Below are 26,466 nucleotides of genomic sequence, written 5' to 3'. Positions count from 1 at the left end.
CACTCATAAAATGGTAATAATATCATTACTTGCATCATGAGAAAAGTCATATAACTTAAACAAGATGTCAAATAAAACTTTGTAAATTCACTAGGCAAACACAATCTTAACCAAGTGTTCAAAGTTAACATCCCCGATAACAGGATAAACCAGCTACATGTGGTTGTTCAAAGCACTGAATGACATGTTCACAAAGTAGCTAATAAAGTAACAAGCATATAGTATTAATAAAGAACAACCAAAGTTCTTCATAGTTACATAGTTTCTCTGAGGGAAAGGTTTGGTTTCAAATAAACAAGTTGCTTTTATTTGTACCTTGTATAATATTTGCAAACTGTTATTATATATAACTATGTTATTGCCAGTTTTGAGTTCTCAGGCTGAAATTATCCATGAGGATGAAACAAACAACTTTGCCATTACAGCATGATGCTCTCAAATGACCTAATAAGTAGACTAATGACAATTAAACAGTTCAGGTAGTATCTCTTTGGAGTTTAAGTGTAGTAAATATCCTATTATCTTTCAAAATAAATACACTGGTGAGGGCTTAATGTGGCTCCCAAGGATTATTGAAAAAAATAATCCTAACCCTATGAGGAAAAAAAAGAGACAATAAAAAATAAATAGGGGCTATTTTTCAGTCCAAAAACTTTTCGATACACAGCTTTGAAAAAAACAACAAACTCACGCCAATTCCTGTCCTTACCTACACCCTTTGGTAGCTTATACTGACCTAAACTCTGTACCACTCAACCATTACATAAATACTATATAACTCTATGAGAAATGGGAAAAACAAAACCTAACTCAATAACTTGAATAAGAATGTGCCAAATACTGTATCAACAGCTGGATTTTATCTTATTAACAAGAGCAACTGGAATACTCATTATAAAACAAGGGAGGACAGGTTATAAATATTTTAAATATCATCATCAGAACAATGTCACCCACACAATAAATTTTCAGTCATCTGTTGAAAATCTCAAACTGAGACTTAAACAACCAAGAATACATAAGTATATAAACCTATTTCCAGTAGTCAAGGAAGATGCTCCTAATTAAATAAAAATATTTTCAGAAAGTAGTAAGTAACTAACCTGGCATATTAGAACATGGGCATTTATTACCACAATTCCACAGACACATGGCCACATGCAGGTTCTAAGGATTAGGACCTGGAGAGTCTGGGGGGCCATTATTCAGCCTAACACACTGTCCAATCAGAACACCTATAGTCCCAAGAGGGATGGAAAACTCCCATTTTTTTTCCCTCTCTGTTGTCCTACAGATTGGCTCTGGACACAATCACAATAGTGGAAAGTGTGGCACCAGCCTTCTGATAGGTAAACTGAAAACGGCAGCACCAGGGAAAGAGAAAGCACTATAGATACTGAAAGGAGGAAGGAGCTCAGGAGAGTTGGTTTTGAACTCCTTGGTTCATCTCCTAACTGCACATGCATGGATCAGAATCTAAACATCACCACAAAGTCTGAGAACTAAAATTTAGGACAGATCACTGTCTAGGTTCCAGACTGGCCACTGGGTGGTGCACACATGAAACATATCCAAATAACACTGCACGGCCTTTGATAACTCAACATTGAGCCATCAACCAAAATGGAAAAAAAAAGATAGATTGGAACCTGCAGCCTAAATGATCAACATCAATGATCAACAACCTAAGACAACAAATATATCAACCTCTCCATAGATTTTTAAGAGAATCAGGGACACCTGGTGGCTCAGTTGGTTAAGCAGCCAACTTCAGCTCAGGTAATATCTTGCAGTTCGTGAGTTTGAGTCCCACATCAGGCCCCGTGCTGACAGCTCAGAGCATGGAGCCTGCTTTGGATTCTGTGTTTCCCTCTCTTTCTCTGCCACCGCCCCTCTGTCCCCCACCCACCCCAGCTTGCACTCTGTCTCCGTCTCTCTCAAAAAGAAATAAATGTTACAAAAAAATTTTTTTTAAATAAAGAGGATCAGAATCTCATAGCATTGTATTAAAAATGTCTGGAATAGGGGCGCCTGGGTGGCGCAGTCGGTTAAGCGTCCGACTTCAGCCAGGTCACGATCTCGCGGTCCGTGAGTTCGAGCCCCGCGTCAGGCTCTGGGCTGATGGCTCGGAGCCTGGAGCCTGTTTCCGATTCTGTGTCTCCCTCTCTCTCTGCCCCTCCCCCGTTCATGCTCTGTCTCTCTCTGTCCCAAAAATAAATAAAAAACGTTGAGAAAAAAAAAAAAAAATTAAAAAAAAAAAAATGTCTGGAATAAAACCCAGAATTACATAGCATGTAAAGACCAGGAAAGTCTCAATTCAATTAGGAAAAGACAATCAACAATTACATGAGACAGATACTAGATTTATCAAAGACGCTGGGGGAGCCATTATTAAAATGACCAAAGAAATGAGGGTAAACTCACTGTTGAACAGAAAGACAGAAAGTCTTAGTACAGAAACAGAAGATATAAAGAAAAACCAAATGGAAATTTAAGAACTGAAAAATACAGTAACAACAACAAAAAATACCACCTCGCTAAATCTACTAATTGGAAATTTGGGAAAACAAGCTCCTCTTTTAAGAATGACAACTCTGGGGCGCCTGAGTGGCTCAGTTGGTTGAGCATCCAACGTCAGCTCAGGTCACGATCTCAGTTTGCGAGTTCAAGCCCTGCGTCGGTCTCTGTGCTGACAGCTCAGAGCCTGGAGCCTGCTTCAGATTCTGTCTCCCTCTCTCTCTCTGCCCCTCCCCTCCTCACACTCTGTCTCACTCTCTCTCAAAAATAAACATTAAAAAAAATTTTTTTTTTAAGAATGACAACTCTTTGGGGCACCTGGATGGCTCAGTCAGTTAAGCATTGGACTTCAGCTCAGGTCATGACCTCACGGTTCGTGAGTTCAAGCCCCACGTCGGACTCTGTGCTGACAGCGCAGAGCCTGGAGCCGGCTTCGGATTCTGTGCGTATCTCTGTCTCTGTCTCTGTCTCTCCTCCACCTGCACTCTGTCTCTCAAAAATAAAATAAAAACGTCAAAAAATTTTTAAAAAAAGGACAACTTGTGAAAGCCAATTCTATTACTCACTAACACCTCAGTATTATTTTAATCAGATGGCTTCCTTCATAACCCAGTGGTTCTAAATGAGAAAGAAATATTTCAACTTTGTCACAACTTTAACCATCCCTTTTTGATAAAGTGCCCACCGAGTTTCCACTCAGTAACTACTGAAAAAAGTTAATGAACAGAAATAAATAGTATCAAATCATAACTACTTATTAGATGGAGAAAACAAATTAAAATTGACTACCAGTTACAAAACAGGTCTACTGCTTCACAAGATGTATTTAATATATCTTGACACTCAAGATGCTGTTTCTTTCATGTGAGAAGGGTAGGTCCCTCTGCAGATCTAAATCATATTTATGTGTTAAAACAATGTTCTTAGAAAGATGAATTTAATAAGTATTACAATATACAAACCAAGAAAATGTATGCTGTGACTTAAATCCAATGGCATTTCATCTCTACATTAGTGAATCTTCATAAAAATTTATTAATACAAAATTAATAACAGAATACTGTAGATACCACTTCACACCCACTAGGATGTCTATAACCAAAACACAGATACTAACAAGGTTGGCTAGGATGTAGAGAAGTTGCGACCCTCACACACCATTGGCGATAATGTAAAATAGTACAGCCACTTTGGAAAATAGTCTGGCAGTTCCTCAAAAGGTCAAACACAAAGTTACCGTATGATCCAGAAATTCCATCCAAGGTATATACCCAAGAGAAATGAAAACATACATCCACACAAATGCACATGAATGTTCATTGCATCACAATTTATAACAGCAAAAATTATAAATAATGCCAATATCCATCATTAGATGAACAAAGAAACAAAATGTGATATATCCATACAAGGGAATGTTATTCGTCAATAAGAAGGAATGAAGGACTGATACACACTGCAACAGAACATAATGTTTTTAAGATCTAAGTCAAAGAAGCCATCTAAGCCACAAAAGACCATATATTATATTATTCCATTTTTTTAAATGTTTATTAATTTTGAGAAAGACAGCATGTGAGCAGGGGAGAAGGGGAGGGAGAGAGAAGGAGAGGGAGGGCAGGAAGGTGAGAGAGAGAGAGAGAGAGAGAGAGAGAGAGATAGAGAGAGAGAGAGAATTCCCAAGCAGGCCCAAGCCCAGCATGGAGCCTGATGCAGGGCTCGATCTCATGAACCATGAGATCATAACCTGTGCCGAAATCAAGAGTCAGACGCTTAACTGACTAAGCCACTCTGGAGCCCCTATATGATTCCATTTTTATGAAATGCCCTGAAAGATAAATCTATAAAGATGGAAGTACATTAATTACTATATTAGCCTAGGGCTGGTAGAGGAGGGTATGGAGAAAATAGGGATGACAAAGGTATAGGGTTTCTTTTGAGGGAGAGGAAATTGGTTGTGGAGTGATGGTTGCACAACTCTGTGAACAAACTAAAAAGCCATTAATTGTATCCTTTCAATGGGTGAATTGAATAACATATATTATATCTCAATAATTAGGAAACTATTAGAGAAAAAGCTATTAGGAAATAATACTCATGTTTCATTTAAAGCAAAGGTCTGTTATACATAGCAAAGTTGGTTTAACACATTTTTCTGAAGACTGCTCCTATAAGCCTTTTTACTCCTCATCTAAAATTTTTGGAAGTCAAATGTAAAAATAAGAAAGAATGAAGATAGGAAAAATAGTTCAGAATAAATCTTATGTATGTACTGTATGCCAATATGGTTTTCTATATAAATTTCAAAACACCACTGGAAATTTGGAAATTAATGAGAAAATTTGTCATTTGGAAATTAATGAGACAATTATTCTTCAGAGAATACTATTAAAGTTGCCACCAATATATAAAATAACTTAAGCAAACTATTTTGTCTACTACTAATTTCTATGAGTAATGCCAACTATAAACTGGTTTTAAAAAGTATACACTAGGGGCACCTGGGTGGCTCTGTTGGTTAAGTGTCTGACTTTGGCTCAGGTCATGATCTCGTGGTCCGTGAGTTTGAGCCCCGCATCGGGCTCTGTGCTGACAACTCAGAGCCTGGAGCCTGCTTCAGATTCTGTGTCTCCCTCTCTCTCTGCCCCTCCCCCGTTCATGCTCTGTCTCACTCTGCCTCAAAAATAAATAAACATTTAAAAAAAAAAAAAGTATACACTATTTAAGGGACACCTGGGTGGCTTGGTCAGTTAAGCATCTGACTCTTGATTTCAGTTCAGGTTATGATCTCATGGCTTGTGAGATGGAGCCCCACATCAGGCTCTGTGCTGACAGTGTAGAGCCTGCTTGGGATTCTCTTTCTCCCTCTCTCTGCCCTTCCTCCACTCATGCGCACACGCTCTCTTTCAAAATAAATAAACATGAATTTAAAAAATGATAAACTACTTAAAAAAGCTAAACTCTACCCAGAATCGTAAAAAAAGAAAACACATTTTTAGAGATGCTACTAACTTGATTCTGAAGAGTATCTCAGCTTCTTTCACATTAGACAAGAAAAAAAACCTAATTCTTTTTTTTTTTTTTTTTAACGTTTATTTAGTTTTGAGACAGAGAGACACAGAGCATGAACAGGGGAGGGTCAGAGAGAGGGAGACACAGAATCTGAAACAGGCTCCAGGCTCCGAGCTGTCAGCACAGAGCCTGACGCGGGGCTCGAACTCACGGACCACGAGATCATGACCTGAGTCGAAGTCGGCCGCTTAACCAAGACTGAGCCACCCAGGCGCCCCAAAAAAATACCTAATTCTTAAGCCTGATTTTTCCTTTCCTCTGAGGTCAAGTGCTTCATACAGGTGGAATTTTAAATTTATTTTTTAATTTTATTTATTTTGAGAAAGCACTGTACAAGAGCAGGGGAAGAGGAGAGAGCAAGAGAGGGAGAGAAAGAATCCCAAGCAGGCTCCATGCTGACAGTGCAGAGCTGGATCCCACAACTGTGAGATGATGGCCTGAGCCGAAATCAAGAGTCAGATGCTTAACCGAATGAGCCACCCAGGTGCCCTACAGATGGGATTTTATATCTAGTATTTTCCCACTGTTATTATTAATGGTAATTTAACAACATGCAAATGATGTGATTAAAATTCATCCTCAATTCACCACCTGTATTTTATCTTGATGTCTCACATCAATGGCAAATAAAACTAATTAAATTTTGCATCAGTTATTTTATGCACAGTTGGGACACGGAAGGCCAAAAAGCATAAAAGTCCATGGAATATTAGAGGATAGAAAGACAGCCTGATATAGATAGATAAATAGAAAGATAAATATATACAAAGTACATATGTATGTATCACAACTAAAATACTTAAGCTAAAGTACATTTGGAAGACCAGTATAAAAAATTAACTTTTGTCTCACAAAAAATTATACTAAAAAACTGGTGGAATGTTATGGGATGATTTAGCCACAGATATGAAAACTAAGCAAATGAAAAAATAAGCTTAACTGTTAACTCCAGGAAAATAAAAAATAAAAAAAAATAAAGAAAATTAAATCATAACATACCATGTTGCAAAAAATATTTATATATCATAATACTGTAGGGGCGCCTGGGTGGCTCAGTTGGTGAAGCATCGAACTTCAGCTCATGTCATGATCTCATGGTTCATGAGTTCAAGCCCCCTCTGTGCTGACAGCTCAGAGCCTGGATCGTGCTTCAGATTCTGTGTCTCCCTCTCTCTCTGCCCCTCCCCCACTCATGCTCTGCCTCTGTCTCTCAAAAATGAATAAACGTTCAAAAAAATTTTAAATATATATATATATATATATTCATAATACTGTAAAAAACAAATACTGATTTATCCAAAAACTGTGATATACTGCACTGAGAAGATGTGGAGGGGAGTGTATAAGAAAGCTAAATATTTCCTGCAATTGGAAAGCAAAGAGTAAAATCTAAAATCAACTAAGAAACAGCAGTAAAGACTACTAGTTAGTAGACAGATATATAAACCAGAAGCTATTTCTAGAAAATGGTTGCCTCAAGATTGAGGTAGGTGGGGGGACTCTTGGTTTTTAACTAGCTCTTTCTGATTCTGCTTTGACCATGTGCATATATCACTATGATAAAAAAATTAATTGAAAAACTTGATTTGCAAAGCAGGTTAACTGGCTGCTACTGGAGAAGAACTCTAGGTAATGGGAATAAAATGGAGGTTTACTTTTCACTAATACTTCTGTAAGTTTTAAATAGTGAGCCACAAGCATACATTACCTATTTCTTTTAAATCAATTCATAAATAATAGGTCACAGGATTATAAAACATGAAATACAGAGCAATTGAAAATAAGAGCACTATAATTCAATTTAAATAATATAACTAAAACATTCATTGCATATATTTTTCAAAAGGCAATTTTATTAAATAAAATTTTCATCTATATAGGAATGACTAGCCTCCACAGGACTGTCCAATCTATTCAAATAAATTCCTGTGTCTACTCACCCTGGATGATAATACAGCTTGTATGATATAGCTTGTGGCAGAAACTGTTAGCTGTCTACACAATATCCGTTTTTTCTTTCCTCCTCAGTAACAGAACCTCAATTTTTTCCATGATATTAGTGATCAATCATAAATCAAAACTTGCATTTCAGATCATCTGCTCTTATAATTTGATTTGGGGGCCCTTATTGGAAACAAGGTTTATTTTCTCATTCAACTGAGACTTAATGTTTTTGGTCACATGGAATTCTTCGACCTCAGTATGAGAAATGCTGTAAAATGCCTTTTCTTTTTAAGGTTTTATTTTTGTTTGTTTTTGTTTTTATCAGTTGGTTGTTTTTGCACATTAATTTTTTTTAATTTTTTAAAAAATCTTTATTTATTTATTTTTAACTTAATTTTTTATTTTTTTAGATTTACATCCAAATTAGCTAGCATATAGTGCAACAATGATTTCAGGAGTAGATTCCTTAATGCCCCTTACCCATTTAGCCCACTTCCCCCCCCACAACCCCTCCAGTAATCCTCAGTTTGTTCTCCATATTTATGAGTGTCTTCTGTTTTGTCCCCCTCCCTGTTTTTATATTATTTTTGTTTCCCTTCCCTTATGTTCATCTGTTTTGTCTCTTAAAGTCCTCATATGAGTGAAGTCATATCATTTTTGTCTTTCTCTGACTAATTTCACTTAGCATAATACCCTCCAGGTCCATCCACGTAGTTGCAAATGGCAAGATTTCATTCTTTTTGATTGCTGAGTAATACTCCATTGTATGTATGTATGTGTATATATACACGTATGTATACACATACATACATATATATGTATGTATGTATATATATACCACATTTTCTTTATCCATTCATCCATCAATGGACATTTGGGCTCTTTACATACTTTGGCTATTGTTGATAGTGCTGCTATAAACATGGGGGTGCATTTGTCCCTTCGAAACAGCACATCTGTATCCCGTGGATAAATGCCTAGTAGTGCAATTGTTGGATCATAGGGTAGTTCTATTTTTAGTTTTTTGAGGAACCTCCATACTGTTTTTCAGAGTGGCTGCACCAGCTTGCATTCCCAAGGTTTTATTTATTTTTAAGAGAGAGAGAGAGAGAGAGTACTAGCAGGGGAGAGACAGAGAGAGAGGGAGACAACAGAATCTGAAAAAGGCTCCAGGCTCTATCTAAACTGTCAGCACAGAGCCCAATGCGGGGCAGGAACTCATGAACCATGAGATCGTGACCTGAGCTGAAGTCAGATGTTTAACCAGCTGAGCCACCCTGATGCCTATCTCTTTGAGGTTCCACCAGAGGATCACTAAAGGAAAATTCATGCGCATAGGACAGAATAATCTATAATTTAAGTCCCATTTCCCCAAAAAGACTTACCAAATTTTATTTATATAGATTATGACCCTCTCAAATTACTTTATTGTTAAAGAACAAATTGTTAAATTTGTTAAAGGGAAAATGTTAAATACTATTTTTAGAAAAAATGAAATAATGCTATTTGCTCCATATTCTTAAATATTGTTTTATTATATCTGCCCTACAATCCATATTTTTTTTTCACATAAGAATTATCGTAGAGCTTCATAGGCCTGTGTCAGGTATCTATCCTGCAGAACCATTGACTATTAGATGTTAAGCACAAGTCCATATCATAAAATGTTTGTGTAACACAAGAGTCCAAAAATAAGTTCTAATACTCTTCTTAAATTCAGAGAATAGAGTACTCCATATTACTTCCCTCCCTTCCTCAAGCCAAAAGAAAAGGAGCCTTGCCTAAACAAAGTATCCAGGATACCTCTGTATATTACCTATTTTTAAAAATTTTTTTAATGTTTTATGATTTATTTTTGAGATAAGAGTGCAAATGGGGGAGGGGCAGGGAGTGGGGACGACAGAATCCAAAGCAGCTCCAGGCTCTGAGCTGTCAGCACACAGCCCAACATGAGGCTCGAACCCACCAGCTGTGAGATCATGACCTGAGCCAAAGTCGGACACTCAACCGACTGAGCCACCCAGGCGGCCTGTACATTACCTATTTATATCTGACAGACTGCCTGTCTGACCAATAAACTAATCCTAGAATTAACTGGACAAACCAGATTACCAGCTCTGTTTGTCTTAGGTAACTTCCTGTTGCCACCATACCCAATAGCAAGTCCTGAGATTTGGTCTCTACCTCTTTTCTCGTCTCTAAAGATACCTTGTCTTAGGTCTTCTTAATTGTCTAATTAAGTCTTAAGACTTAATTGTGTGTGACTTGACACAATTACAAGTCATACAGCATAAAACCACAGTGTCACCAGACATCAGTGAAGTAAATTATTGGTATACCTTCTCAATTAGCTTGGCAGTGGTTTAAAATAATTAAATAATTTCTTTGAAGTTCTGGGTTGTAACTCCCCTTCCATTCACTAACATCCTTAAAGCAAATATTTGTCTCTTTTCATAGTTGATCTATTCCCACCTCAATGAAAAAGCTGAAGTCTCCTTATACCCACAGGTGCTTTGAAAGCCTATTACAGGTTCAGGTTCAACCACTAGGTTTCAAGTCAAAACTGCTCTCCTTGGAATCAGTCAGTGTTCTGAATTCTGCCCGTGGAGAATCCCTGGCTAGCTTTTTTTCTTTGCTGTTTTCACACCTTAATCCATAACCTGAAAACTGGATCCTTGCCCTCACAACTGGCTCCTTGTCCTACTTTATTATGCATACTTTTCTTGGAAACTGATTATCCTGGATCTTCTATTTTTAATGATCTCATTCTGGAATTTCCTTGCTTTAACTTCAAGTTTCTTAAAGTGCAATTTAATCCATACCTTCAGATCAGGAGAGAAAAGGCAGAATTCCAAATTTATCATTGAGAATTCCTTCCTTTTCACTGCCCCAACTTTCCCAGCCTAACCTAGCCTACATCCTTTCCCCTCCATTCCAGACTGATTTCAAAGGCCACTAAAACATCATAAATTTAATGGCACTTCTAACTTCTCTAATTACAATCAAGCTGGTCATATACCTAATTCTGACAACAATTCTGATCAAAAGTTTGGAGGTTCTTTTGCCTCAGAACTTAAATGACTAGGAAAAGACCCTGAAGTAAATTAATAAAGTTAGAACTAAAGCCCAAATATTTAACAAAGACTGAAAAGGAAATGATACATTTTATCAATAGTCAATTTTTATATTTCAGGCTCACTTTTCCAAGTAGTATAAGTGTTCTTCCTGAAAAACACAAAATGTACATCCAATTAAATATTTTACAAGGTTTTTGAGGGATAACTGAAGTATAATAAACTGCATATATTTTTTATTAGTTCCATTTAATTTTATTTTTTTAAATGTTTATTTATTTTTGAGAGAGCTAGAGCATGAGCGGGGGAGGGGCAGAAAGAGAGGGAGACACAGAATCCAAAGCAAGCTCCAGGCTCTGAGCTGTCAACACCGAAGGGCTCGAACTCACGGACCGCAAGATCATGACCTGAGCCAAAGTCGGACACTTAACTGACTGGGCCACCAAGGCAGCCCTAGTCCCAGTTTTCAAACTGCACGTATTTAAAGTATACAAACTAACCAGTTTTGTGATGCCATGTCATACAACTGAGAACATAACATTTTTATCACTTCAAAAGTGTCCTAATGTCTGCATATAATCTATCTCTCCCTCTTCTTCCCCCTGTACCAACAACACCCAGTAAGCTTCCTTTCAGGATAACTTTGCAATTTCTAGAATTTTATATGAATGAAATAATAAGCATGTGTTCTATTTTTATTTGGGTTCTTTCACTTAACACAATGATTTTGAGATTCATTCATGTTTTTGCATGTATCAATTGATCTTCCATTTTATTGCCGAGTCATCAAATATAATTTTACAAAGTAGTAAAAAGAAAATCCTCATTGTGAAAACATCTTACTATATTTATGATGTCTAGAACAGATATTTTTAATATGCTTCTGTGTTTTTTTAAGTCTACTTATTTATTTGGGGTGAGGGGAGGAAAGGAGGGGCAGAGAGAGAGGAAGAGAAAGAATCCCAAGCAGGCTCCATGCTGTCACAGCAGAACCCAACAAGGGGCTCAATCTCAGGAACTGTGAGCTCATGACCTGAGCCGAGATCAAGAGTCAGAGGCTTAACTGACTAAACCACCCAGGCACCCCCGCTTATTTTAAAAGGAAGAATGTCACAGAAAAACTGCACAATGAAGAAATATATTTTATTAATCACCTCTGGAAAAAAAGTAAGAATTAAAAATTTCAATGATCTAACTTTAGCAGCTAAAAATACAGGACTACGTTTCTTTAAAACTTACTCCCACGGAAATGAAAAAAATGTAAAACAAACAAAAAAAAAAGGCACCTGTCTGGCTCAGTTGGAGTATGAGACTCTTGATCTCAGCGTTGATAAATTCAAGCTGCACACTGGGTATAGAGATTACTAAATAAATAACTTAATCCTGTGGATTAATTTTTTTTAAAAATTTTTTAATGTTTATTTTTTGAGAGAGAGACAAAGTATGAGTAGGAGAGGAACAAAGAGAGTGAGAGATGAGAGAATCTGAAGCAGGCTCCAGGCTCTGAGCTGTCAGCACAGAGCTTGACACGAACCATGAAATCATGACCTGAGCCAAAGTTGAATGTTCCAAGCACACCCCCCCCCCTTTTTTAAGAGAGAGAGAGATCACACACAACCCAGGGATGGAGGAGTAGCGGGGGAGAGACAGAGAGACAGAGAGAGTGAGAGGGAGAATCCACAGCAGGCTCCATGCTCAGCTTGGAGCCCAACATGGGGCTTAATCCCATGAGCTTGGGATCATGACCTGAGCCGAAATCAAGAGTCAGATGCTCAACTGACTGAGCCACCCAGGTGCCCCTCCCATAGAATAATTTTTAAATGTGTATTATTGAGAAAAGTTAATATGGGAAGAAAATAAAGCAATAATTTTTACTGTATGTACTGTAACCCATTTATTACATGCTGTCCAAAGTTCAAAGAACTTTTATGCATTCACAAAAAATCACAGGCATTTTACAATAAATATCTAGTTTAAATAATGTGTATAAATGAAAGATTCCTACTAAAGAAAAATACTATAAAAAAAAGGATGAATTATAGTAAAGACTTCCTTTCTAGCTAAATATAAAAACATTTTTCAATAATTTGCCCTCCTATACTAGTTTGCATACACATAGGAGGATACACTGTTTCTTATGCCATTTATTTCTGAGAATATATCCTTGAAAATCCTAAAATTGGCTGAAATGTCCCTTAACTACAAAATTAATCCAAAAATCCTAACTTTTATTATATTTTACATAATATTTGAAGCTACAATATATGTAGTTATATTGCTTATACATGTGCATTGCTTATAAATTTTTATTTTAAATTATAATGTATATAATCTGCAATGTTAACCATTACAAAGCTAACAATTTTTTAAAGTCTGTCATTTTTCATAATAGCATATTATTTGGGTAATATCTCAGATTCTTAGAAAGGTGCTGCAGGATATTCTTATAACTTTAAGAAGAGGATAGGAAAACATGAATCCTAAAGCTCTAAGTATAAATGACTCAAAACACAAATTTTTTCCTCTTCATATTCTCAAGCAGCTACTCAGAAAAAGTATCAAGGTATTACATTTAAAAGTACATTAAGAAAGGATTCTCACATTTATCACTTAATGACAAAAATAAATATAAAAGTCCAACTGTATTTATAACTCTTTTCCCTACAATTTAATCTAAATACTGAATGTAATAACTCACACTAGTCAAAGATGACAGACTCAAAAGATAGTAACTACCATACGCAAGGCAAACAAAATAGTTCCATTTCTGTGACAAACAAATTTATTAGGTAGGTACTCAATAAAAGAAAGTTATGTTTATTCCACCTATGGGCATGGGGAGAAAGGGGAAAAGGTAAGAATTCAGATGTCTGCCCTCTACATTCACCCAAGTTTAGCAATATTAGTTGCTTTCCCTATCATTTAGAATTTTTATATGAATTTTATGTTTCTATAGTCAAACTTAGCTAAATCTCACCAGCTAAATTGTAGCAGTTTTGAACATGGTTATAAATTAAATCTACCTTACTTTACCCTATAATACCAATTAAGGAACATGCTATTGGAGAGATGTGTTGATCAAGACCGACTTAAACAGGATATTAATTATTTTTGTCATCTCCTACACCAGTCATGTCAGTAGCTCAGTTAATAAACCAATTCAAGTAAATGAATATGCATAAGTTAATTTCTCTAAGAGTATTTTTCAGTATCAATATAAATAATTTCAATGACAGCTGTAATACCACTTAGAAATTCATAATTTGTGTAATGTACTTGATGTAATATTTTAGATAAGAAGTTCACTAGTTCCATTATGCTCAATGACATATCAGCTCCCCTACTTTAAACTCTGTTTTTCAAAAGTTTATGAAGCTGTTAAAAACCACTCTAGAGGGGCGCCTGGGTGGCTTGGTCGGTTGAGTGTCCGACTTTGGCTCAGGTCATGATCTCACAGTCCGTGAGTTCAAGCCCCGCGTCGGGCTCTGTGCTGACAGCTCAGAGCCTGGAGCCTGTTTCAGATTCTGTGTCTCCCTCTCTGTGACCCTCCCCCGTTCATGCTCTGTCTCTCTCTGTCTCAAAAATAAATAAAAACATTAAAAAAAAAAAAAAAACACTCTAAGATAGGGGTGTCTGGGTGGTTCAGTAGGTTAAGCATCTGACTCTTGATTTTGGCTCAGGTCATGACCTCGTGGTTGATGAGTTGGAGCCCCATGCTGACAACAAGAAGCCTGCTTGGGATTCTGTCTCCCTCTCTCTCTGCCCCTCCCCAGCTGTCTGCCTATCTGTCTCTGCCTCTCTGTCTCTCTCTCTCTCAAAAATAAATAAACATTTTTTAAAAAATCACTCTAGATAAAATTTGGCAGTTAAGAACCAAAAAGACAATAATGCACATTTTTTTAAAGTCCATATGTATGTTTACAAGAGAGTGAAATATTCTGTCAATATTTTCATCTAACAGAATCCTTGGAATCTTTTCTGTCCAGAAATATTGAAATCTTGAAAAACAATGAAATTTAAGAACCAGCATAATTACACTGTGAACAAAAAGTGATGCAGTTAAACTCTAGTAAACGTTTTACAGATTCTAGCTACAGAGAAAGATTTTAAACCAGAATCCTGCTTAGTGTTCTCCTGTCAGCTATAATATCAAGATCAGAATTTACCATAACAAATGAAAACATTAGCTATTCTTCTCTGGTGGATATAAATACATTAGTTATTTCAGTATATGACAACAGTCAATGATGAGTAGCATCAAATGCTGACAATAACTTTGAGTTGTCAAGGAAGTTGTTTTCATCATTTAAGAAAATCCAACATAAAGGGATATAATAAAAATACAGATCAACTAATATCAAAACAAGAAAACACTAATCATAATTCTGTGGTCAGTCCCCCTAAACCTAGACTATCTAGTAAATACATGTCCCTAGTCCCAATATGAATACTTCAGTATAAACTTACCACCTCTAACGGAAAAATATCCTACTGATCAACTGTTTTCACATGTTGACCACTGTGTCTGAAAATACACCAGGCTCTAAGATTGCTTTCACTTAAAATGTGTATTTTCCTCTCATCTGGAAAAGGTTAAATGTTCAAAGACTGCAAAAGTTAGCAAAGCTGACTTCACAAATATTGGTTTCCTAGTCATTGTTGTAATAAGATTTTGCAGAATAACATAAATATTTTTTAAAAATCATTAACAAATCAAATACTCATTAAGTTTACACTATGCACAGCACTCTGGGATGTATTTTTTAAAAGCCATAAAGTCTGCCCATCAAGAATCATAACTTAGTTGAGAGACAAGATTTAAATGAATAATTAGCGAACAAGCCATTATTTCATAAAATGTTGTGCTACATAGTAGATAGAGGCAGGCTTTAATACCTATAAGGAATCAGAGTAAAACAATGTAGGCTAAAACTGTCGAAGGGAGCTATAAGGAGAAAGGTGGAATGGTATTACTCTACTAACCAGTCATCCAGAGTTGAAATCAATCCTAAAATAGAAATTTAAGAGTTTCCAGTTAAAAGAAATCATTAATGAGTAGGTACTCATTAACGAGCTACTCATTAATGATTTCTTTTAACTGGAAACTCTTTAAATTCATTAAAATGGTGAGAACTACTTTTAAGTGAATGTGAAAACAATAGGAAATGATTACAAATTAATACTACATGGAAATATTTTGTTATTAGAATTTCTTTGGGAGAATAGGAGTTGGGGGATGGGTGATTCCCTAAAGAAAATATAAGCACTGGTTTATTAAGAACTAGTGGCTTTGCTTCCAAAAAGGCCAAATTCAAGTATTATACATCTTTCATTTACTTACCATGTACTTCATTTTTACTTTGTTTTCTCAATCCCCTCAAATTTTATTCATTTAATATTCTATTCAAATAATATGTGGTTACTACTATTAGCAAGGTCAGAATTGCATCAAAATATTTAATTACACTAATCTATCCTAGAAACAAGAGACGAATGAAATCAAAGCTTAAATTCTAAAAATTGTAAACTGTCATGAGTTCTTACTCTTAATCCAAAATGTCTTGAAATTTATCATAGCAAGTCTTCAGAGAAGGTAAAAAAAATGGGAATTCAGTTCTAAATAAATCTCTTTTGCTCTAAAAATATACAGCTTCTCTCTTCTAGAAAATAACTTAGAAACTTACCTTGGCTCCTTAATTAACATATTAAGGACTAAAGTTATTGTCTTTTTAAGTTTAACGTCCTTTTGCACTAAGATTCTAAAAATATCTCCCCTTGGGGTGCCTAGGTGGCTTAATCAGTTAAGCTTTGACTCTTGATTGACTCTTGATTTCAGCTTAGGTCATGATCTCAGGGTCATGAGATCAAGCTGTATTGCATGCTCCCGACTCTACCCTAGGTGTGGAGCCTGCTTAACAGTCTCTCCCTCTCCCTCTGCCTCTCCCTTGTCGCACACAGAAGCTCACTCTCTCTCAAAAAAAAAATTAAAAAGAAAGAGAAAAAAAAAAACCTCCCCTTGCTCTCAAAAAATATGTTATTACATTTCCTTTAAAGAAAAACACTGATTAACTAGGAAATGAACTTCTCTCCCCACCCACAATTAGCAGCTTAAATGGTTCCTGGGGCTTTTCTTATAGAGATACTGACATTAAAATAATGCTGTTGTGCCTCAAAACATTAACTTCAGAATCTCACCAAGAGTACCCTCTTCACCCAAATTTAAGGCCAAACTTCTCCATAGGATTGTAAGAAAGATCTCACAAAGGACATCACTTCATTTATAAATCCTATCATTTAACTTATTTCTCTGCAGCTGTAGAATACAGATCCTCCATTCTGAGTCTACCTACTAAGACTAAATCCAAGCTTCAAAACTTGAATTTTGAATGGGAAATTCACATCCATTTTATTTAAAATGTGCCATTTCTCCTTCAATAAATTACTCTGCAAATGTGAATTATACTAATAAATTCTCTCCCTTTCCCAAACACACAAAAGCTGATGAAATCTATCTACTAACACACCTATCTCAGAGATGGCTAAAATAAAACACAAGCTCATTTTATATAAATGTTAAAACTATTCCAGAACTCAGCTTTTTTAAGTTCTTTCTGAGCTTTTTGGGGTTCACTCATCCTTTTGAGATTACAGTGTGAGAAACTATTATAAAGACTTCATTTTCTGAGAAAATACCAGAGACTAATCAAAGATAAAGTACTTAGTTCCTTATCATACTTTACAACATACACAATATACTATACATACTAATCAATATACACATACTAATAGTACCTGTCCTCACTTAAAATAAGCCTATGTCAGTAAATTAGGGCAAAAAAAAACTAACATCATCACTAAAAGCATTTATAGAATTTATATGTGTTTAATACAGTGCTAGAGTTTACACCAAAAGGCATTAACTACAATGAAACTGAAACCTGAAACTATCATTGTTTACAAATTGTTTACAATTTAAAATTAAGATCATTCTTGTAAAATAACTACCTTAATTATTGTAGCCAGTGATGACTCTCAACAGAGTCCAAAGGACAGAGGCAAGATCCCTGAAATAGTTTTGGGTGGAATGAAATTTATGGAATATTTACATAAAAATTATGTTGCAAGGAGTTCCACTTCCACCTTATATGTACAAAGTCTGAAAGAGAGTTACTCCTAACCTAAAAAACAGAAAAAGCCAGATAAACTATCATACAACATTTCTTGAGCCTGTCAGAGGCAACCAAGTAGCCTGACATCCCAGGAAGAACAGATTCCTCCAAAACATAGGATGCATGAATTGCCTGTCCAATAGCAGAGCATGGGAGGAAGATGCAGGTGCTACTAAAAAAGAGTAAGAAAAAGAAACAGCTAAAATTTTAACTGATCTGTTTTCTGTTTCCATAGAGTTGGCTATTCCCACCATTTCATACAAATGGAATTTAAAAAATTGTGTCTTTGTGTTTGGCTTCCCTGACTTAGCAGGTTTTACGGGTTCATCCATGCACATATCAGAAAACTTCATTCCTTTTTATTAACAAATAATATTTCACTATATGGATTTACAACATTTTGTTCAGTTGACAGACATCTGATTTCTGCAATGAAAACTACAAAACATGAAAAAAATTAAAAACCAAATGTAAAAACTTCCTAATTTCATAAGTCAAAAGATTTAAATATTGTTAAAATGGTTAATACTCATGCTGAAACAGAAAGCTCAATAAGTAGTATTAAGAAAAAAGTTAACTCTATCATAATTCTGAAACAATGGCAGAATACATAATTTTACACAAGAATACATTTAAGAGAATTAATGCAACATATATCCTGATCCAAAAAAAGATAAAAATTAAAAATGCAAACCCCATATTATGTAAACCTCAGGTTCAAAAGCACATAACACAGGTTAGAAACAGAAACTGTCATTAATTAAGAATGGTGAATTATGGTTCTTTATAATATACCAAACCTAAAATTCCTATAATTTTCAGTGTTTTATTAACAGTTTCAGTGTTTTATTGTCATTTCATATTCAGAATAACATAGTGCATATCTGTGTCTATAGCTATAAAATAATTAACTATTTTTAGAAAGAGTATATTTATATAAACTTAGCACATTTTACCTCTATGTAAAATTTTTGGTAGAAATTAAATAAGCCTTTACAGGTTCCAGTGAGCTAGCATTTCATTTATAACACTTAATTTTAATTTTTTTTTTCCTACTGTTTACTTACTTTTGAGAGAGAGAGACAAAGCACAAGTGGGAGAGGGGCAGAAGGAGAGAGACACAGAATCCGAAGCAGGCTCCAGGCTCTGAGCACAGAGCCCAACGCGGGGCTCGAACCCACAGACTGTGAGATCATGACCTGAGCCGAATTTGGACGCTCAACCAACTGAACCACCCAGGTGCCCCAACACTTAATTTTATACAATTAACTTAATTAGGTTTTACTAAAATGGAAAGGTTTTCTTTAACACAAAATGTATAAAACATATTCCCAACATAAAATTTATGTCAGAGTAACAAAGTTTGTAAGAATAAGAAGCCAGTCATACAAATGGTCCCATGATTATAATCAGTGGCTATTAAAACTCAAAAATATAAGAGTACAACTGCAGATCTGTGTTACTCCCCTATGGCCTCTAAAAACACAATCATACTGACATCTAAAATAAGACTTGCTTTAAGATAAAGGGAGGTAAACCTTTGAGAGACTCTTAAATACAGAGAACTGAGTGTTGCTGGAGGGGAGGTGCGTGGGGAGATGGGTTAAAGGAGTGATGGTCATTAAGGATGGCACTTTTAGGAATGAGTACTGGGTGTCATATGTAAGAGATGAATCATTGGGTTCCACTCCCAAAACCAAGACTACACTGTATGTTAACTAACTTGAATTTAAATAATAAAAAATGAAATAATGAAATGAAATATAAAAAAATAAAATATAAAATAAAATAAATAAAATAAATAAAATAAAATAAAATAAAATAAAATAAAATAAAAGTAAAAATAAAATAAAATACCTGTTTACCTACTTGGCAAGAAAAATAACTGTGAGGAAGATTATACATGTTAAGGCCAGAAGGCTCCTCAGGAACTCAGGCTGGTGGGTAACTATCTCAAAGGAAAACCTAGAATATAAAGATTACCTCAGCAACTTTTGGAGGCACTCCATCCCCAAGCACCTCCCTGATGAAGCAGTGTTGGCCCATATAGTATGAGAGTCCACAGGTCCTCTTGAAGGCATCTTTCAGTCGTTTCAGCTCTACGTCGGTAACTGTAATCCAGAAATTGAAGAGGGTAAGAAACCAGAAGAAAAACGAAGTCTTTCAAAATCTTCGTTTTTTCAAAATAAGTGTTGGCAAGGATGTGGAAAAAAGGGAATCCTTGTGCATTGTTGGTGGGAAGGTAAACTGATGCAGCCACAATGGAAAACAGTATAGAGGTTCCTCAAAAAATTAAAAATAGAAATAACATACAATTCAGCAGTCCGCTTCTGCGTATTTGCCCCCACCCCCCCTTCTGAGCATTTATCCAAAGAAAACAAAAACACTAATTTGAAAAGACAGATGTGCCCCTATGTTCACTGCAGCATTATTTACAATAGCCAAATTATGGAAGCAACCCTAAGTGTCCACGAACTGATAAATGGATAAAGAAGATACGGTATAGATATATCTAGATATATAATGTGGAATATTACTCAGCCATAAAAAAAATGAAATCCTGCCACTGGCAACAACATGAATGGACTCAGACAGTATTATCCTAAGTGAAATAAGTCTGACAGGGAAAGACAAATCCTGTATGATTTCACTTATATGTGGAATCTAAAAAAACAGAAACAGACTCATAAATACAGAGAAAAAACTGGTGATAGCCTGAGAAGAAAGAAGGGATGAGGTGATGGACAACATAGGTGAAGGAGATAAAGAGGTACAAACTCCCAGTTATAAAATAAATAAGTTACAGGGATGTAAAGTACAGCATTGGGAATATAGTCAATAATAGTGTATTAACTTAGTATGGTGACAGGTGACAACCATTTCATTATGTATATATATATATAGTTTTTTCAATTTTTTTAATGTTTATTTATTTTTGAGAGAGACAGAGCCCAAGTAGAGTAGGGGCAGTGAGGGAGATACGGAATGCGAAGCAGGCTCCAGGTTCTGAGCTGTCAGCATAGGGCCCAACACGGGCTGGGACCCACGAACCGTGGATTATGATCTGAGCTGAAGTTGGACACTTAACCAACTGAGCCACCCAGGCATCCTTCATTATGTATATAAACATTGAATCACTATGTTATATACCTGAAACTAATATAATATTGTATGTCAACTATACAATTGTTTTTAAATCAAATTAAAGAAATCTTTACATTTTTCCAACCAAATTCCAAATAAAAACTGGCCCTAAAAAATATAAATATTACTCCTAATAAAATATTATTCCTAATAAAATATTACAAAATATTATTCCTAATAAAAATAAGGAATACATATCTCTTTCCAGATAAGTATGACAAAGCCAAAGATATTTTGTCATAATTCCAATACTTTCCAATCTAACGAAGAAAATAAATGGGAAAATTGGTGACCCACTACTTTCCAACAACAGAATAGTAAACATACAAATTTTAGGCAGGGGCAAGGAAGAGGTAACAAGTATTTCAAATTAGCTGATAATCTAAATGGCATTAGATTCTGCAATTAATATGTTTTCAGCAACAATGCATTCATTTCCTTTGGATAAAAATTATATTATCTGTACTTCTTCAGCACTTATCTATCCATGTGAAGGACAGATCCCAAGTTTAGCTTAAATTTTGTCATCATTTATAAAGAAAGTAATCTTCTATAAAGAATTATTTTAACAAACTAACATTTTCTTTCCTTTTTTTAAAAAAATGTTTATTTTTCAGAGAGAGAGAGAGCAGGGGAGGGACAGAGACAGACAGACAGAATCCCAAGCAGGCTCTACCCTGTCGGCACAGAGCTCGATGTGGGGCTAAAGCTCATGAACTGTGAGATTATGACTTGGGCAGAAATCAAGAGTTGGATGCTTAACCAACTGAGCCACCCAGGCACCCCTAACAACCTAACATTTTTAGGCCCCCACTATCAAAAAAATTAGAGTCATTACTTTATTTTAGGGATTGCAGACTTTTTTCACTGAATAGAACAATATCTGTCTACAAGGACAAGAAAAATACCCTTTAATATTACACAGTCAGTTCAAGGATCATAATGGAGGCAGAGAAATGGTAGCTTTAGCCCAAGCTGGAGGAAAAGAAGACTGGACAGAGAGAATGATTACATAAAAATTTAAAGGCTAACCAAAGCCAAAGGAACAAAGGCATATCAGGCAGAGATAATAGTTTGTTTCAAAGTACAATGATGTATGGAATGTATGGAGAATTCTATGTTACTAGAACAAAATAAACAAGGCAGGGGCAGTAAATGATAGACCTACATAGGCGGTCATTTGACCAAGGCATAAAAATTTTGCTCTGTCATAATAAGGAAGGGATATGGTCACATTCAATTCAGATACAAACTCCTGGCAGATAAGAAACAGGACATAGATACAATTCAGACAGTTTATTCTGCTAGTAGTGTAAAGAAGCAAAAAGTAGACTGCTAATACAAGAAAAGGAGAAGCTAAATCTGGGAAATGTGTACAAGGAAGTCAGTAGAACTTGAAGCCTGAGTGAGAAGCTATCTAGAATACTACTCAGTATTCTAGTCAGGGAAACTTGTAAGGTGGCATTTCCATGCAGAAAGGGAATGTAAGATCATAAAGAAAATTAAAGAAATTAATTAAAGAAAAAAATTAAAATTGAAGAAAAAATTTAAAGAAAAATACTTTACTAAAAATATTTTTCTTTAATTTTTTTCTACTATATTCTTTACTTTTGTGTATATTTTTTCAAATTCTATTTTACCATCATCATCTCATTTTAGTCCACTTCAGTGTATTCATTTTTTCAAATTCTCAAACGATTTCTTTTTTTTTCTCCCCCCACCCCCACCTTTTTTTCTCTAATCTGTCAAACCACTTTCAACACCCAGACCAAAACACACCTAGGATCTAGCATCATCTATTTGATTTTTGTGTCTGTGTGTATTTTTAATTTTTAATTTTAATTTCCTTTATTTCAATTTTTCTACCTCATTAATTCCTTTTCTCCCTTCAAAATGACAAAACGAAGGAATTCACCCCAAAAGAAAGAGCACAAAGAAACGACAGCCAGGCATTTAACCAACACAGATAAAAGCAAGATGTCTGAACCAGAATTTAGAATCACAATAATAAGAATACTAGCTGGAGTCAAAAATAGATTAGAATCCCTTTCTGCAGGAAAAAGAAGTAAAACATAACCAGAATGAAATTAAAAATGCTATAACTGAGCTGCAATCATGGATGGATGCAGCGGCGGCAAGGATGGATGAGGCAGAACAGAGATCAGTGATATAGAGGACAAACTTATAGAGAATAATGAAACAGAAAAAAAGAGGGAGATTGAGGCAAAAGAGCACAATTTAAGAATTAGAGAAATCAGTGACTCACTAAAAAGGAACAACATCAGAATCATAGGGGTCCCAGAAGAGGAAGAGAGACAAATAGGAGTAGAAGGTTTATGTGAGCAAATCATAGCAGAAAACTTTCCTAGCCTGGGGAAAGACACAGACATCAAAATCAAGGAAGCACAGAGGACCCCCATTCGATTCAACAAAAACTGAAAATCAAGGCATATCATAGTCAAATTCACAAAATACTCAGGCAAGGAGAGAATCATGAAAGCAGCAAGGGAAAAAAAGTCCCTAACATACAAGGAAGACAGATCAGGTTTGCAGCAGACCTATCCACAGAAACTTGGCAGGCCAGAAAGGAGTGGCAGGATATATTCAGTGTGCTAAATCAGAAAAATATGCGGCCAAGAATTCTTTATCTAGCAAGCCTGTCATTCAAAATAGAAGGAGAAATAAAAAGTTTCCCAGACACACAAAAATTAAAGGAGTGTGTGACCACTAAATCAGCCCTGCAAGAAATTTTAAGGGGGACTCTCTGAGGGTAGAGAAGATATATAGATAGATAGATAGACAGACAGACAGACAGATAGATAGATAAATACCAAAAGCAACAAAGGTTAGAAAGGACCAGAGAACATCACCAGAAACTCCCAACTCTACAAGCATCATAATGGCAATAAATTCGTATCTTTCAGTACTCACTCTAAACATCAATGGACTCAATGCTCTAATCAAAAGACATAGGGTAACAGAATGGATAAGAAAACAAGATCCATTTATATGCTGTTTACAAGAGACCCACTTTAGACCTAAAGACACCTTCAGACTGAAAATAAGGGGATGGAAAACCATCTATCATGCTAATGGTCAACAAGAGAAAGCCAGAGTAGCCATACTTATATCAGACAATCTAGACGTTAAAATACTGTATCAAGATGCAGAAGGACATTATACCATAATCAAGGGATCTGTCCAACAAGAAGACCTAACAATTGTAAAAATTTATGCGCCAAATGTGAAAGCACCCAAATATATAAATCAATTAATCATAAACATAAAGAAACTCATTGATAGTAACACCATAATAGTAGACTTCAACACCCCATTTCCAGCAATGGACAGATCATCTAATCAAAAAATCAATAAGGAAACAATGGCTTTGAATGACATACTGGACCAGATGGACTTAACAGATATATTCAGAACATTTCATCCTAAAGCAGCAGAATATACATTCTTCTCCAGTCCACATGGAACGTTCTCCAGAATAGACCATATACTGGGACACAAATCAGCCCTAAGTAAGTACAAAAAGATCGAGATCATACCGTGCATATTTTTAGACCACAATGCTATGAAACTCGAAATTAACCACAAGAAAAAATTTGGAAAGGTAACAAATACTTGGAGACTAAAGAACATCCTACTAAAGAATGAATGGGCTAACCAAGCAGTTAAAGAGGAAATTCAAAAGTATATAGAAGTCAGTGAAAATGATAACACCACAACCCAAAACCTCTGGGACGCAGCAAAGGCGGTCATAAGAGGAAAGCATAAAGCAATCCAGGCCTTCCTAAAGAAGGAAGAAAGATCTCAGATACACAACCTAACCTTACGCCTTAAGGAGCTGGAAAAAGAACAGCAAATAAAACCCAAAACCAGCAGAAATAATAAAGCTGGAAATAATAAAGATCAGAGCAGAAATTAATGCTATTGAAACCAAAAAAACAGTAGAACAGATCAAAGAAACCAAAAGCTCATTCTTTGAAAGAATTAACAAAATTGATAAACTACTAGGCAGTTTGATCAAAAAGAGAAAGGACCCAAATAAATAAAATCAAGAATGAAAGAGGAGAAATCACAACCAACACAACAAAAATAAAAACAATAATAAGAGAATATTATGAGCAATTATATGCCAATAAAATGGGTAATCTGGAAGAAATGGACAAATTTCTAGAAACATACACACTACCAAAACTGAAACAGGAAGAAATACAAAATTTGAACAGACCTATAACTGGTAAGGAAATCAAATTAGTAATCAAAAATCTGCAAAAAAAACAAGAGTCCAGGGCCAGATGGCTTTATAGGGGAATTCTACCAAACATTTAAGGAAGAGTTAACACCTAATCTCTTGAAACTTTTCCAAAAAATAGAAATGGAAGGAAAACTTCCAAAGTCTTTCTATGAAGCCAGCATTACCTTGATTCAAAAACCAGACAGAGACCACACTAAAAAGGAGAACTATACACCACTTTCCCTGATGAACATGGATGCAAAAATCCTCAACAAGATATTAGACAACCGGATCCAACGATACATTACAAAAAGTATTCACCACAACCAAGTGGGATTTATACCTGGGATGCAGGGCTGGTTCAATATCTGCAAAACAATTAACGTGGTTCATCACATCAATAAAAGAAAGGACAAGAACCATATGATCCTCTCAATAGATGCAGAGAAAGCATTAGGCAAAATACAGCATCGTTTCTTGATAAAAACCCTCAAGAAAGTAGGGATAGAAGGAGCATACCTCGAGATCATAAAAGCCATATACGAGCGACCCAACACTAATATCATCCTCAATGGGGCAAAACTGAGAGCTTTTCCCTTAGGTCAGGAACAAGACAGGGATGTCCACTATCGCCACTGTTACTCAACACAGTATTGGAAGTCTTAGCCTCTGCAATCAGACAACACAAAGAAATAAAAGGCATCCAAATTAGCCAGGAGGTCAAACTTTCACTCTTCTCAGATGACATGATACTCTATATGGAAAACCCAAAAGATTCCACCAAAAAACTGCTAAAATTGATTCATGAATTCAGCAAAGTTGCAGGATACAAAATCAATGCACAGAAATCGGTTGCATTCCTATACACCAACAATGAAGTGACAGAAAGAGAAATCAAGGAATCGATCCCATTTACAGTTGCACAAAAAAACCATAAAATACCTAGGAATAAATCTAACCAAAGAGGTGAAAAATATACACTGAAAACTATAGAAAGCTTATGAAAGAAATTGGAGAAGACACAAAACAATGAAAAAATATTTCATGCTCACAGATTGGAAGAATATTGTTAAAATGTCGATACTACCCAAAGCAATCTACATATTCAATGCGATCCCTATCAAAGTAACACCAGCATTCTTCACAGAGCTAGAACAAATAATCCTAAGGAACCAGAAAAGACCCCAAATAGCCAAAGCAATCTTGAAAAAGAAAACCAAAGCAGGAGGCATCACAATCCCAGACTTCAAGCTATACTACAAAGCTGTAACCATCAAGACAGTATGGTACTGGCACA

At 35.6% G+C, this 26,466-nt stretch overlaps 1 protein-coding gene across 2 annotated transcripts in view; it reads right to left on the bottom strand.

Annotated features, from left to right (window-relative positions):
* The window catches only part of USP32 (ubiquitin specific peptidase 32), a 245,370-nt gene that overhangs the window by 155,619 nt on the left and 63,285 nt on the right, over window positions 1-26,466 (bottom strand). For both annotated transcript variants that reach the window (XM_019431063.2, XM_019431064.2), the window contains exon 2: window positions 19,760-19,887. In XM_019431063.2, the coding sequence (XP_019286608.1) occupies window positions 19,760-19,887 (128 nt within the window). The remainder of the gene's footprint in view (window positions 1-19,759; window positions 19,888-26,466) is intronic.

This window comes from Panthera pardus, unplaced genomic scaffold (genome assembly GCF_024362965.1).
Source record: "Panthera pardus isolate Hobbes unplaced genomic scaffold, ASM2436296v1 HiC_scaffold_3, whole genome shotgun sequence".
NCBI classification, from domain to species: domain Eukaryota; kingdom Metazoa; phylum Chordata; class Mammalia; order Carnivora; family Felidae; genus Panthera; species Panthera pardus.
Note: the sequence above shows the minus strand (reverse complement) of the source record. Positions and strands in the feature narration are given on the sequence as shown.